General features: G+C 42.5%; 1 protein-coding gene across 5 annotated transcripts in view; it reads left to right on the top strand.

The window, feature by feature from the left end:
* The window catches only part of DDHD2 (DDHD domain containing 2), a 100,815-nt gene that overhangs the window by 29,838 nt on the left and 54,596 nt on the right, over positions 1-16,381 (top strand). For 3 of the 5 annotated variants that reach the window (XM_069766876.1, XM_069766874.1, XM_069766873.1), the window contains exon 2: positions 15,143-15,520. The exons of the other annotated variants lie outside the window; for them this stretch is intronic. In XM_069766876.1, the coding sequence (XP_069622977.1) occupies positions 15,185-15,520 (336 nt within the window). In that variant the 5' untranslated portion in view covers positions 15,143-15,184. The remainder of the gene's footprint in view (positions 1-15,142; positions 15,521-16,381) is intronic. 5 annotated transcript variants of the gene reach the window in all.

The following is a 16,381-nucleotide window of genomic DNA, read 5'->3' as shown; positions in this document are numbered from 1 at the left end:
ATTGCCACATAGCAAAATCAGGGGTGTTCGGTCATGTACATGCACGCTATGAATACATGCACGCTACTACCTGCCCTGATTGGTAGAGGGAACACATGGTCACCCCCAATCCCAACTGTGGCTCATGCAGAGGGATCACAGATCCAGTGTCCGTCAGTACACGTCCTTTAAAGGGGTATTCTGGTTTGGTCTACTTTCACATCAGGGGTACAGCTGGGCTTGTGCCATCACATCCACATATATCTGCTGGCTCGTGTGCGTAGGTGGCAGGTAACACGCACATGTTCTTTTCATTAGAATAAAGCAGATGCCCGATACCTGTCGCTCACACGCACAAGTCGGCAGATCTCTATGGAGGTGATGTCACCGACCCAGCTCACCTTCGGATGCAGGAGTGATCAGAGACAGGTATTCCCTTTAACGGCAGTCATGTTGTTGTTACCCAACTTTGCCAAAAAATGGATATTGATGTCTTACGGTCACTGTTTGTTCATTAGGGAATTAGAACTCTCAGGAACAAATTCATTCATTCATTCACACATTGCGTCTGAAACTGGGCACCAGGCCTGGCTCACATGTAACTGGTGTATTCATGCGGCCACCTACCTCGCGTTCTAAATTATTATGCAAATTGTATTTAAGTATCATAAAATGTGATTTTTTTTTTTTTTTTTTTTTTTACCCTTCGCCACGACAGCACCCACTGGAGAGATAGGGATCCGCCCCAAGGAACAGGAAACCTACAGAAGAATAAAAGGGGCGGTCCGCCTCTCCTCCTCAGTTTAGTTTTCCTGTTCCCAGGGGACAGGATCTCTGGATTCTCCGGATTCTCAGAAGACCATACCTGGGCCAGGGGGATCCGCCTGTGCGGTCTCTGCGGGAACGGCAGGGGATGCGGTCCAGATGCAGCGTCGGGGTAGTTTCCGTTTGACGGCTCCCCCCTCGTCTGACCGGCACAGTGAGGGCTGGATCCGGGAGAGGCCACCCGGTCTCACTGACGAGCACTGCGGTGAGGTGCGGGCTAGGGAGAGCTCCGGGACGTCGGACAACATAGGGGGGTTCACCGTACAGTCGCCAGAAGCAGCAGCAGCTGGGAACGCCGCTCCATAGCGTGGGCCGAGGTGAGATGCGGCCGCGCATGCGCAGACCGGCGGAAAACTCCATTGCCTAACCGGACGTGATCTTAGCACTTTCGGGACATACAGCACAGCGGTTGGGGAAAGCGTGGTTTCGCGCTAGTAGTAAAAAAAAAAAAAAAAAAAAACCGCTGATATTCTGCTTAATAAGGGGGATGGTTGCGGGCGCACAGGCGATGCAACTTGTCATCCCCAGGCAAGACAGTGGATCCAGCGAGTGATTCAGCCAGCAGGAGGTCCTCGGACGTCAGCCGTAAGAGTGATGCAGCAGATTCAAAGTCCAGAACGGCGCTTTGGCCACCTGATCCGGTACCATATAGCTTCACTGGGTAAGTGTAAAAACCCTCTACCTATTAAGCTGAAGCTCTTTTCCACAACATTTTCCCCCCGAGGCCAAAAAGAAACAGAAATCCAAACTTAAACAGTGTGCGTTGTGTGATCAACCCCTCCCAGATTCCTATCCTAAAAAACTCTGGAAGCAATGCATTAGTGAAACCATGCAGGGACCATCCGTGTCCGTTACGGATATACGGGTCATATTCAGGGAAGAGTTACAGGCCATCACCCAATCAAATGCACCTCCTAAAAAAACTAGTAGAAAAAATAGTGTCCAGCTCTGAGTCCGATGATGATGGCGTAATCAACTCAGACTCTTCACATGCATCATCCTCCTCTTCAGTACCATCTGAAATTGAAGGTCGGTCTTGTTTTCCCCTTGATGGGGTTGACAACCTAGTAAAATCAATCAGAAATACAATAGGTTGTGAAGATACAAAGGATGACCAAACGACGCAAAATATCATGTTGGAGAGGAAAAGGAGAGCGTTTCCGTTTATCCCTGCCGTGAAAGCATTGATAAGGAGAGAATGGGAAAAACAAGACCAGAGGTTTTCTCCCGTCAGCCTCCAAAAGGAAGTACCCGTTTAGCGATGATGAGCTTATATCATGGACTAATTTCCAAAAGTGGACGCAGCAGTCGCCTCCACTTCAAAACAATCCACCTTACCAGTAGAAGACGCAGGCCTACTTTCTGATCCTTTAGACCGGAAAGCAGAATCGGCATTAAAAAGAACATGGGAAGCTTCCACAGATATATTTAAGCCGGCTATTGCCAGTGCATGTACTGCTAGGTCCATGCTTCTCTGGATTGATCAATTGGATCAACAGGTAGAGCAAAGAGTTTCTAGACAGAAAGTGCAAGACACTATACCATTGATTAGAGGGGCTGCAGCCTTCATGGCTGACGCATCACCTGACACTCTATGTCTTGTAGCAAGATCAGCAGGTCTAGTGAATAATGCCCGACGAGCCTTATGGATGAAGAGTTGGAAGGGAGATACGCAGTCAAAGACAAAAATCTGTGCTATCCCTATCCCATGCGAGGGTGAGTTTCTTTTCGGGAAAGCTCAGGATGACATCCTTTAAAAAAGCAAAAGAAAGGAAAAAAGCCTTCCCTGACCTCTCAATTCCATTTTATAGGAAGACTTTCAGGAGAAGACCGTTTGGTAAAAGAAGACCAAATGAAAGACCATCGCGGTGGGCCACAAAGGAAGAAAAACAAAGGGGTACTATGTTTAAAGGCCCCCCTTCCGTAGAGACAATAAATATTAAAACACCGGTCACCCCTGTAGGTGGTAGGCTAAAACTATTCCTGCCTCAATGGCAAAAGATAACATCAAATTTGTGGATTTTAAATATTATTAGAGAAGGAATTAAGATAGAATTCCTCCGAATTCCCCACGATTCATTCATAATAACAAACCTTGGCTCACCGATACAACAAAGGGCCCTTGAACTTGAGATTCAAAGTCTCATTGATATAAATGTCTTAGTGAAACTACCAAGAGGACAAGAGAGTAGTGGGTTCTACTCTCCATTATTTCTAATCCCTAAGCCCGATGGGTCGTTCAGAACAATTATAAATCTTAGAAAACTCAATACATTTATTAAAAATTATAAATTTAAAATGGAATCCATTAGATCCACCATTTAAGCTCCTCTATCCAAACTGTAAAATGGGCGGCATTGATTTGAAAGATGCTTACTACCATCTCCCTATCCATAACAGATATCAAAGATACTTCAGAGTCGCAGTAAAACTCGAAGGGGAGATTCATCATTTCCAGTACACGGCCATGCCCTTTGGTCTCTCCACGGCACCAAGGATCTTCACCAAAGTAATGTTAGAGGTGATGGCCTACCTTCGTCAAAAGGACACTTTAATCATCCCCTATTTGGATGACTTTTTAGTTGTCGGAAATTCGTCCCTTAGTGTGCTAAACGCTTGGCTGACACTGTCTCATCTTTACAGGACCTGGGCTGGATCATCAACTTCATCATCATCATCCAAAATCCAGACTTATCCCACTTTCCCTCCAGACATTTCTAGGGTTCAATCTAGATTCTACAAAACAAAGATGTCTACTCCCTCAGGTAAAAATATCTCTAATAGAGGAAAAAGTATCTGCTGCCATTCACAAACCCCGAATGTCTCTGAGGAAAGGAATGTCCTTATTAGGATCCCTTTCAACCTGTACTACAGCCGTCCAGTGGGCACAATTCCATACCCGAACATTGCAACATCAAATTCTTCGGGAACAGAAATAACTCCTTGGCCACCTCGAATCAAAAATAACCTGATCAGAGGGGGTCCTAGCATCCTTATAATGGTGGTTAGATAGTAAGCATTTAGCGGGGGGTGACCCTTGGTTGATAACACCATCCCACACTTTGACTACTGATGCTAGTCCCCACGGGTGGGGCGCATATATGTGTTTCTGCCAGGGAATATGGAATGAACAAGAGATCCTATATTCATCTAATTTAAAAGAGCTAAATGCGGTAAACTATGCACTACGTCAATTTCTTCCACAGCTTCAAGGAAACCACGTCCGAGTCTGTTCGGACAACACTGCGACAGTGGCTTACTTAAACAAACAAGGGGGTACTCGGTCAGACGCTCTGATGTCTTCCGCAGAGAACATCTTGATCCTGGCCGAAAAGCATCTGTTGTCCCTCTTTGCCATCCACATCAAAGGAGAGAGCAATCAACAGGCAGACTTTCTAAGTCGACACACTCTACATCAAGGAGAATGGTGTCTGAATCCTCGCATTTTTCACAAAATAACATTTATTATGAGGCCGGCCCCAGATAGACCTGTTTGCTACGAAACAAAACAGACAAGTACAGAAATTTGCATCTCGGTCCTGTGCAGACCACCCGGACATTCTAGATGCTCTTCAAATACCTTGGCAATTCAATCTGGCATATGCTTTCCCTCCGATAATTCTACTTCCACAAATCATACAGAAAATCAGAGAGGAACAGGCCAGAATAATATTAATAGCACCATTTTGGCCCAAGAGACTGTGGTTCTCGTGCCTGCAATCAATGTCAGTGACAGATCCATGGGTCCTTCCCTCAATCCCAGACCAACTCTCTCAGGGACCTTTCTTCCACCCCCAAGTGGACAACCTCCACTTGACGGCCTGGAATTTGAAAGGCAGATATTAAATTATAGAGGTTTTTCAAAAGGTCTAATCGATACACTCCTGCTTAGCAGGAAACCATCTACTACAAAGATTTATACCAAAATATGGAAAAAATTTCTTCAGTTCCATACAAGTTCCAACCCCTCAGAAATTCCAATAAGACCTATATTAGAATTCCTACAAAAAGGGAAAGAGTTAGGTCTTTCTGTTAATACGCTAAAAGTCCAAGTATCCGCTCTAGGCGCCCTCTATGGCCATAATGTTGCAGAGAATAAATGGGTGTCCCGTTTCATCATGGCCTGTGAACGAGTTACTCCTGTCCACATCGCTAGAGTATCTCCTTGGGATCTAAACCTAGTCCTAGACTCTACCAGAACCTCCTTTTGAGCTTATAGATACAGCGTCTCTAAAACACCTATCGTTAAAAACGGCCTTCTTGGTAGCACTAACATTGGCTAGAAGAGTCAGCGACATTCAGGCCCTATCAATAGATCCACCTTTCCTTCTAACATTTCAGGACAGACTAATTTTAAAACCAGACCCCTTATACCTCCCTAAGGTAGCGGGAAAATTCCATAGATCACAAGAGATACATGTTCCCACTTTCTTTAAAGATTCCTCCACTCCCGAAGAACAAAAGTTTCACACTCTAGACGTCAGGAGAGTAGTTTTACAATATATTGAAAGAACTAGTAGCTGGAGGCAGTGTGGGCTCTACTCATATCCTTCCAGGGCAGAAGGAAGGGGTATGGAGTCACAAGAGCCACATTATCTTGGTGGATAAGAGATGCTATCCGGTTGGCCTACTCCATTAAAAATAAGAAACCCCCGAACGGCATTAAAGCACACTCCACCAGAGCCATAGCTTCTTCCTGGGCCGAAAGGGGAAACGTTCCAATTGAGGACATATGTAAGGCGGCAACGTGGTTGGCTCCCTCTACCTTCTATAACCACTTTAGGCGAGATCTTTCATCAACTTCTGGCCTACACTTTGGCAGGACTATCCTCAGCATGGTGGTCCTCCCCAGGTGTTGGTCTCTGGAAATCTCTCCAGTGGGTGCTGTCGTGGCGAAGAGTAAATAGCCGGATTACTTACTGGTAATGCTCTTTTAATGAGTCCACGACAGCACCCAGTCACATCCCTCCCTAATAAAATAAAAATCAATTGAATTACTTCTTATAGAGTAAATAAGTTTAAGATATATTGTAAATATTTGCCTAATACTGGCGGTCCTCCTCCTGAGGAGGAGAGGCGGACTGCCCCTTTTATTCTTCTGTAGGTTTCCTGTTCCTTGGGGCGGATCCCTATTTCTCCAGTGGGTGCTGTCGTGGACTCATTAAAATAGCATTACCGGTAAGTAATCCGGCTATTTTTTATTTTATTTTTCCGATAAACTCATGGTTAGTTGGTGCATCAGAGTCTTTGGATCACTGAAATCTATCTCAAACACCTGAGATAATTAGGTGAGCTCAATTATAGGAAAATTACTTAAGGACTCTTTCACACATCCTGATACTTGCCACCACTACAGGGCAAGTGGAAAGAGCAGGGCAAAACGCCAAAATTGGTACATCTGATAGATGTGCCTTGTCTGGGCGGCTGCAGGCTTTTATTTTTAGACTGGGGGAGGTCAATATCCATGGCCCCTTACCAGCCTGAGAATACCAGCCCCCAGCTGTCTGCTTTAGCTTGGCTGGTTGTCAAAGTGGGGGGTTCCCACGCTGTTTTTAAAAAAAATAATTTATTTAATTAAAAAATACGGTATGTAGTTCCTTCTATACTTGATAACCAGCCTTGCTGAAGCTGATGGCTGTCAGTTTTGCTTGACTGGTTATCAAAAATGCAGGGAAACCATGTGTTTTTTTTTTTTTTTTTTTTTTCCTTTTTAATTTATAGCACAGGCGGCGGCTAATTAATACTCCCATCAGTCACCACCTGCTGTTGCTGCTATCAGTTGAATACAACTTTCAACATTGTCCTCTGCTAGTGCTGATCGCCGGCAGTGCTGGGGAGAATGATGGGAGCTGTCTTCAGCACCCGACGCCGGGGTAGAGTGCTGATTCCCAGGCGCCGGTACATGACACACTGATGTCGTCTGTGTGTCATGAGTGTGCGCATGTGCAGGCCGTTTTGGGGCCCGTGCTGCTGTTAAAAAAAAAAAAAAAAGGACATGTCAGCGTATTTTGCCCACAGAGACATGGTCCATGGAAACACACTGACATGTCCACAGACCCATTCACTTGAATGGGTCTACTTGTGTAAGTGCCTCCAGTACGTGTGAAAACTGTTGCCACACGTGCCGGACACACTGACGTCTGAAAGAGCCCTACGAAGGATGTTCAAAACTATAAAACTGACCACATGGGAATGAAAAATGATCTATCTGCTGTCATAAAGCATAAGCAAGGTATGAAAACATTCAATATTTCATTTATAATTAGGCAAGATCATTGTACTGTGAAAAGATTTGTGACTGATGCAGAGAACAGATGGGTTTGTGCAGATAAAGGCATAATAAGGAAGGTTTCTGGCAGACAAATTTATCAGATTAAGAGAGCAGCTGCTAAATTACCATTACAAACCAGCAAAAAGATATTTGAAGCTGCCGGTGGCTTTGAAGTTCCAGGAATCTCAAGGTGTAGGATCCGAGAGGCTTGCAGTTGTGCATAAACCTACTATTCGGCTACTCCTAAACAGTGCTCACAAGCAGAAACAGTTGCTGTAGGCCGAGATGTACATGACTACTAATTTAATAGCCACGTTCACACTTTGAATATTTGGTCAGAATGTTATATCAGTATTTTTAAGTGAAAATCAGGATTGGAACAATCAGAGGAAATGTATAGTAGAAATACGTCACCACTTCTGTATTTTTTACCCACTCCTGATTTTGGCTTACAAATACCGAGGTAAAATACTGAATGTGTGAATGTAGCCAAGAACAGCCTTGTTTATGGAGGAGTGCCTCTCAACCCTGCATGGTCCAGATGGATGGAGTAGTGGATAGTTGGATGGTCACCATGTTCCAACCATGCTGTGATGTCTTGGAGTCATGTTTAGGGCCAGAACTATGGGGAAACAGCTGGTTGGCACCTTTAGGATCCCTGAAGGTGTGAAAATGACCTCGGCAATGTATATAGCAGTTCTGACTGACAACTTTCTTCCATGGTACAAAACAAAGAACCATGCCATCCAAAATCCTCTTCATGCATGATAATGCCCCATCTCATTCTGCAAGGAAACCTCCAAGTCATTGGCTGCTATGGGCAAAAAAGAGATAAACTCATGGTGTGGCCACCATCTTTCCCTGACCTCAACCCTATAGAGAACCTTTGGAGGATGGGAGGCAGTTCACATCAAAACAGCAGCTCTGGGAGGCTATTCTGACTTTAAGACAAAAAATAAAAGCAGAAACTCTCCAAAAATTCACAAGTTCAATGGATGCAAGAATTGTGAAGGTGATATCAAGGAAGGGGTCCTATGTTAACCTGAAACCTGTTAAGATGTTTTTGATTTCAGTAAATGTGACCGCTTAACGCTGAAAATTCAACAAATGACCATTTTCAACTCTTTACAACTCTGCTGTGCAGAATAATTTGGAACAATACGGTTTGAGGTTTTTTTTACTTTGATAAAAATCTTATTGGGAGGTTTGTCAAATAGAGGATAAATCACATTTTAACGGTTGAATTGAACATTTGTACAGACACATCTGCATCCACCATTTAGGAAAATCGGAAGAAAAGTAGCATTTGCATAATAAGTTGGAAGACGGTGTAAAGTCCATATGAAAAGAAATGGTGGCAGGTTGCATCACCTGCAACGAGCGGCCCAGTGCAACGAGCCATGCGCCTGTGTCATTTGCATATATGTTCAAGATTGGATGTAAACAGTAGAGATGGGCGAACCCGTACAGTAAAGTTCGGCAACCGTACCAAACGCCTACTGTTTGCGCACAGACTTCACCAGGGAGTCTGTGTTACTGTTCAGGTTCGGCTGCCTGAACACCGAGTGTTTGTCGTGCTGTTTTGTGCATGGCAGCGCGGCAAACACCGCTTCTGATCGGTGGTGAAATCATTTTACCTCCGGTCACTGTTATCAGCTGATGGGACAACTGCTTCCATCATCCAACACCTGCTGCTGCTAATAACAGTGACAGTAGGAGCGACGGATGGGAGTCTTCATCAGCCGCTTCTGCGCTGTAAATAATTTCTGCGCTGTAAATAATAATAAAAAAAAAAAAACTGTGTGGGTTCCCCTGTATTTTTGTTAACCAGCCAGGCAAAACTCACAGCTGGAGGCTGCAACCCTCAGCTTTAGCAAGGCTAGTTATCAAGAAAAGAAGGGTCCCACGCCATATTATTTATTTAAATAAATAATTTTAAAAAATGGCCTTGGGTCCCCCCATTTTTGACAACCATCCTTGCTAAAGCAGACAGCTGGGGGCAGGTATTCTCAGGCTGTTAAGGTGCCATGGATATATGGGGTCCGCCCCAGCCTAAAAATAGCAGCCTTCAGCTGCCCAGAAAAGGCGAATCTATTAGCGGCGCCAATTCTGATGCTTTGCCGGCTCTTCCCACTTGCCCTGTAGCGGTGGCAAGTGGGGTTCATATTTGTGGGGTTGTTGTCACCTTTGTATTGCCAGGTGACATCAAACCCACGGCTTAGTAATGGAGAGGCGTTTATAAGACACCTATCCATTACTAATCCTATAGTTGTATTATAAATAAAGACAGCCAGAATAAAGTCCTTTATTTGAAAAAATGACAGACTCCTTTAATAATCTCAATTAAACCATACTTACGACCTCGCCTAATTCCACCGAAGCCCTCGATCTCCTGTAATAAACCAAAAATAATAAAACAACAATATACCATATCTGTCTGTCGTTATGTCCCATGCCGTAATCTATGGGAGAAAAACCGTTTTCAACCTGGACGGTGCCAAGATGCGACCGTCCAGGCTGAGAACCACTGGGGAATGAACTGCTGCGAGTGCAGCCTCAGTGACTGGCGGTGACATCATCGAGATACCTACAGTCACTGAGGCTCCGTGTACAGCCGGACTGAACTGTCGCGACGTCTGTGACATTCCCGCTAGCAGCTTGCAACTTCAGTCTCATTCAGACTCCCGTTTTTTCCCTTAAAAGTTCAATCTGTATTTTTCACAGATATCGCTCGTAGCTATATTATTGAAAAGGGTCATTGACATGTCCGCGATATTTCATGGACCAAGTGAAAAATAACAGAGACGTATCTGATTTTGATACAAGGGTCGAACAAAATCGGAAATGCAAGTATATAGGTCTGTGAAAAAAATAATTTACAGCAAATTACTCAAACTGGTAAATGGACCCCATGTTAAGAGATGTGATAAAACATGACTTTTATTCAATCTCAATTAAAAAAGTAGTCAATAACCTTAAAATTTGCTACAGTGATCCTGTATTGTTTATTTTGTTTTTGCAATCAGACTCCTAAATTGGAGATTCCTACTTTATATTAGCTATCCTAATCAGTCACTAGAAATACTGACTGTTCACGGCTGCAGTCTGTGGCTCCACAATAAATCATAAGGTAAGTATCAATGTTATTGATGTACAGTACAGATCAAAAGTTTGGACACACCTTCTCATTTAAAGATTTTTCTGTATTTTCATGACTATGAAAATTGTACATTCACACTGAAGGCATCAAAACTATGAATTAACACATGTGGAATTATGTACTTAACAAAAAAGTGTGACGCTCATCAAGAGAATGCCAAGAGTGTGCAAAGCAGTCATCAAAGCAAAAGGTGGCTACTTTGAAGAACCTAGAATATAATTTCAGTTCTTTCACACTTTTTTGTTAAGTATATAATTCCACATGTGTTAATTCATAGTTTTGATGCCTTCAGTGTGAATTTACAATTTTCATAGTCACAAACATACAGAAAAATCTTTAAATGAGAAGGTGTGTCCAAACTTTTGGTCTGTACTGTGCATCCGATTATAACCCCAGCCCTTTGAGGAAGCCTGCCAAGGCGAAACTTGTTGGGTTGGCTGGGACTGAATTTGTTGTAAAGAATTTTCATCCTTAGAGGGGTATTTACATTTCTTTGTTGATTTGTGAACAAAATCAGGCTGCATTCAGATGACGTCTGAGTGAATTCCAATTTTTCACGGACTGTTAGGAGAAGGTGGAGGACTTTTTTTTTTTTTTTTTTCCCCACGTACGCTCGGGCAAACTCTGATGAAAATCACTAATGAAATATGGTCCGTTTTTTTTTTTTCCTTTGACGTGCTACCCGGATTTCCGTACAGCCTATTACCAGACTGCACCGGTCTCCCGCCCTAAACAAACAAGCATAATCCCTCATATACTGTGTGAAAAGAAAATTGGCAGCAAAAGTTTTTGTAGCCTAAATTAGAAAAAGATGAAAATCCAACCCTTATGCCTTAAAAAAAAAAAAATGTCTGTGCACCCCTGATGTAGAAGAACTAGAATAATTTTAGTGAGTTGCTCTACAGTCTAGTGATGGGAACTTCTGTGGGCGATTGTGGATCTAAAAGTTAATATGATGGGAAACTACCAACTGTCTTTAGTGGATTTTAATAGTTGTATTAATAGGAAAGAGAATTTTTGTTACAAGTGAGGGGAAATCACAGGGGGATCCTGGAGGGCAGATACGTTTTTGACTTTTAAAGTTATGATCTTAAAGAGTTTCTCCAGAAAAAACAATTGTTATCCAGACAGGAAGACTTGCCATTGGTGCAGCATGTGCAGTTGCCAAAAGGGCTCAAGAGGTAGCGGGTCCACTTCAGGTTCGACAGCGGCTTCTCTTACAAACCCACTAGTTGACTACAAAGAGCCCATACTATTTTTGCACAGGGGCCCTCTTCCATATGTGCCTGGCTGCAGGATAGGGGATGACAATCTTAAGATTAGGACTCTAGAACCCCTAGAGCGTCCTGCATGCAGCGGAGGTGTGATGCTCCTCTTCTGCTCCGTTCATTGTCTATGGGACTGCCTGATATAGCTAAGTACTGTATATGACTTTCTTCTATAGTCACGTTGACCATGAATGGAGTGGAGGATGAGCTTGCATATCTCTACTCCATTCAGGAATGCCAAGCCCCAATCTCGGGGGAGGAATAACCCCTGAAAGCTACGTTTTGGATGAGTTGGTTTTTTTTTTTTCTTCTACATTTTTGGCTGTTTTTTAGGTCTTCAGAGAAGTTCTTCATTTTCTTTATTTTTTTTACAGCTTGAATTACTCCTCACTCAGACATTTCTGTGCTGCGCCTTGTGTGTCCCCCATATCACGCATCAGTTTCCATTCTTAAATGCTACAAAAAAAAAACGTGAGTGAGACATAAGGGGACCTTCATATGAGGCTAATTGGTGGTGTGGCTTCAGACCACCATTTCCCAATGTGAATAACCAACAACTTTTTTGGTGTTCAAGGGTGTTCCCATCTCGTAAAGGGATGAAGTGATCTGTCTCCTCTCTTTCTCTCCGCAGCAGGTTTCCTGGCCACCTCTGGGATCTGTGGCCACATTTACCCATATAGGGCCGTTCTGTGGAGGGTGGATGGAAATGTCCCAGTGAAGGAAACTCCCATCTACACCATTAATAAAGATCTTTGGTCGGTCCCCCACTGATCGTAAAGTCATGACATATCCTAGCGATAGGTCTTCACTTTATGAAATGGGAATAGGTCTTTAGTTATTCTGTGTCGGCCATGGTGCCGATTTATTCACAACTCCAGGTTATATTAGGGCTCAAATAGATGTAACATCCAAGTGTCCCTAGACCCACAAGCTTTCCCCGCTTCTATAACGAAGCTTGATCGTCTTCCTCTATTACTTGTGCCGGACTATGGCCACTGATTCTAGCACACAAGCGGCTCCTGTGACCGCTCTCCAGCTTAGCTGCGCTGTTGGTGGGTCTGTCGGCTGTGCTGGTCCATAAGGTTGATCTACGATGTCCTATGTTTATGAACAGGTTCCCGTCGGCACAGCTTCTCTAACACTGATGTTGTACTCCCTCCCTATAGGGAGCCTTTCGCTCCTAACCTACGGCACCAATTTCAACATTTCTGCTCTCCTAACTTTTGGCCAAGATTTCTACATTTTGAAGACAAGGTCAAGCAGCTTCTGGACGAAATACTCTGACAAAGCACTGAGATGTTCACACCACCGCTTTCCATACTCCCTCATACACAAGAATGCTTGTCTCAGTTGAATGTTCATTCAAAAACTAGGCTTATTTTCTCAAAAAGAAAGCTATAGTTCAACTGTTCAATGCTGATTTTCCTCAATCTCATTTGTTGGTGAGAGTCTGGGGGCCTCCATACACATCAAATGACAGACCAGTCCTTCTGAAATTGTTGGATTTGGACATCTTTTATCTAATGTGCATGGTGGCCTTAAGAGATGAGTATATAAAATTGATGACTACTCTCATAACTCAGAATTCCTCAATAAAGTCTTTAGAATCTGATTTTCCCAAACCAATACCGTAATCCATTTTTAGGATGCCGAGCACCATGAAGAAGAAACATAGGGTCTGATTTATTGTGTTTGCACACTTTTTCTGCAATAAAAATGGTTCTCTAACAGACACTTTAAAAAAAAAAAAAATATATATTATTTTCTTTGGGCCCTTTTTAAAGTTATCCTTACTTGGTGTCTTCTGTGTTTTGTTTTGTTTTGTTTTGTTTTTTTTTTTTAATTTAATTTTGCCATTGTGTGTGGTTTTGGTTATCCAGATGTTCAACATTTTGGTCTCTTTATTAATATTTATGCTCATTTACAGTCCAGAACCTTAGTGAAGAATAAAAATCTGTCAAACTTTTTTTTTTTTTTTTTTGTACCTAACATTTTAAAGATTATTTAGAGGATCAAATCATTTTTTTTGTTAATTTACGCTAAAAAGATGCAAAAGAGCCAAAAGAATAATCATCTTTTGAATTTGTGCCAATTCATCAAACATTGTACCCCATATTGACTGATTTTGGTGCAAAATCCACCAGTGCAAAAAGATATACAAGACTAAAGATGACTTAAAACGAAAACCTCATGATGTATCGAAGTCTACAATACATCCAAATGTCTATTGTTGAGCTGATGAAGAACCAACAGTCCCACAGTTAACGATTGTGATTGTCTGCAAGCAGCCAGGACAACAGTGCACCTTGGTGGTGGACCAACACTTTGGAATTTTCTCGTACCCTTCTCCGGCTTTGTGTTTCTTCCATCAGTTACAGAGAGAGCGATAACTGCATCCACAGTAGCAAAAAAAGCTTCGTCTTTATTAATGTGTCACATAATAAAGGGAGACGGATACGTTTCAACCTTATTAGATAGGTCTTTGTCAAGCCACCAATTTCCGGTCAGGTCTAGATGAGAAGCTATTGCAGACTTACACTGTTAAAAAAAAAATCTTTAAGTACTCAATATTTCTACAAAGTTCAAGTTCTCCATTAGGATTTACAATATCCTTTTGAAGACTTTTCAATTAGAATCAATGACCATCTGGACAGCTCGACTTCAGCACGACATGGTCAAAGATTGTCATGTACCATACATGTATAAAGCTACTTAGATTGAGCACTTCTGGTCAACTTGTGGGTTGTATAACCAGGATCGCTTTCATTTACAGCACTGTTTTTTTTTTTTTTGTGTAGATTCTGTGGCACCGTAAGCATTCATGATGTCCATTTCCATACATCTCGTACCGTTTTTGACTTGCTCATGTTCACAAGCCTCGTCGCTTGGCCACCAGAAGATACAGGCTATCGGTACAAGCTGTATATATCCTGTAAATGGTTTTCCAATACCTTTTTAGATGATTGGTGCCAAAAATGAAGGTGATGAGTAGATGCTGAACTTTGTTTCAGACATTGTTTGTTTATGCTCGACTTTCAAACACTTACGTGATCCTAGAAAAGGCTTCCGATACTTTGGTAAAGTCCAAGGCTGGAGTGTTGTCCCACCAACATCTGCTTACGTATTGTCACTTTTGTTCTACAGGCTTGCAGGAGAGGTAGACTTAACTCATGACAGGTTTATGTTGGGTGCCAATGCCGTGTTTAAGCTTATCATTTTTATTTTTTTTTCACTTTCATCAATCAGCTGTGCGTTGCCAACACATCCATCAGAGATGTTATGGAATGGGTTTAGCTCCATATTGACCCAGCTGAAATGCTTGCATAATGACAAATGGCTGTGTACTCCTCTGATCTGGCCATACAAGTGCTCACTGCACTGCGACCTGCAAATAGCTGGCTCACGACAGATAAAAATGGCCGACCTTTTAGAAGTCTTTTTTTTTAGGACTGAAAGTGTTCTCGGGCAAGTGGGTCACGTTAAGCCAACACAAGCTCTGATATAGGGGCAGTTATTGGACATTGCCTTCAGTATTGTAGAAGCTACAGGCACCTTAAATAAGAGAACTTTCTCTTTCTTTTTTTTCTAGAAATCAACCCATATTCTTCGCTGTGTAATTAAAGTTTGTTTAACTTGTAGATCAGCCTCGGGTACTGTTCCTTGGTGGTCATCAAAAGCAACATGAAGAACAAGCAGCTTTCTCAAGACGTGCGGGACAGCGTTGTAGCGCTCTACAAAGCTGGAGAAGGGTATAAAAAAATTTCAAAGGCACTGACTCTCCACGTAAGCACAGTGCGCAGTATCGTTGTCAAATGGAAGACCTACCACACTACAGAGACTCTACCAAGGTCAGGTCGCCCTCCTAAGCTGTGCAGCCATGTATTCAGGAGGTTAGTTGAGGATTTCTCGCTGCAGCCATTGACGACTCTGAAAGACCTTCAGAATGCCGCTTCTTTGATGGGAGTCAATGTTCACACATCTACAATAAGTCGTTCCTTACAAAAACGCCAAATTTGTGTGAGTGTTTGGTTGTTTTTTGTTTTTCCCAAAAATGCTTTAGAATCCTACATCTGTGTTTCTCGAAATCCTGCTTCTGAAGATAAGGCAATAGAATTTGATGTATAGAATTTAGTCCAGGAAATATCCTAGACTCCACAAGAGTAGGCTATATGGATACACGGCTACACCTGATGATGTTTTTTGCTTTGTTTTTTTTTGCATTATTTTTGGGTGTGGATTCAACATTTTATAATTTACCAAATTACGGAAAAGATGTGTCTTCAGTACCTTGTTGGAACTGTAAAGTGTGCATGTGTTCTTGGTTGGAAAAGGGTAGGAAGCCACTGCCAGACACCATTTGATGGTGGCTTATCTCATTAAAATACCACCTATCAGGAGGCTCCCATACAAATTAGTCAGCTGATCCCAATTTGCATTGTGGAAAAAAAAAATAAAATTTCATTGTCGTCCCCCTTCATATCAATTGATACATGCATCAAAAATAAAATACGGTATCTGCTTAGTAAGAAAATGCTTTTGTGACTTCATAAAAAAAGCTAAAGAAAAGCCACAACAGCGTGGTCAGCCGGAATACAGTCATTGGCCATCTTTAATGTATTCTGTCATCAGGTTATACTTCTCAGTTTGAGAGCTATTGATTCCAGTGCAGTGTCATTTACTTGGCTTGTTTCTGTAGTTGTGATAAACTCCGTTTTCTCTGCTGCAGCTCTGCTAGTCTTCTCATTGATGAGCTCTGTCTAACCCCCACTGGCAAGATTGATTATGCACAGTGTAGACAGAAAGCTTCTGACCAATAGTGTGTGATACAGATGGCGGATAGACAGAGCTCATCATTGAGAAGACTAGCAGAGCTGCAGC

The sequence above is a fragment of the Ranitomeya imitator genome, chromosome 4 (assembly GCF_032444005.1).
Source record: "Ranitomeya imitator isolate aRanImi1 chromosome 4, aRanImi1.pri, whole genome shotgun sequence".
In the NCBI taxonomy this organism is placed as follows: domain Eukaryota; kingdom Metazoa; phylum Chordata; class Amphibia; order Anura; family Dendrobatidae; genus Ranitomeya; species Ranitomeya imitator.
This window is presented reverse-complemented; position numbering and strand designations above follow the sequence as displayed.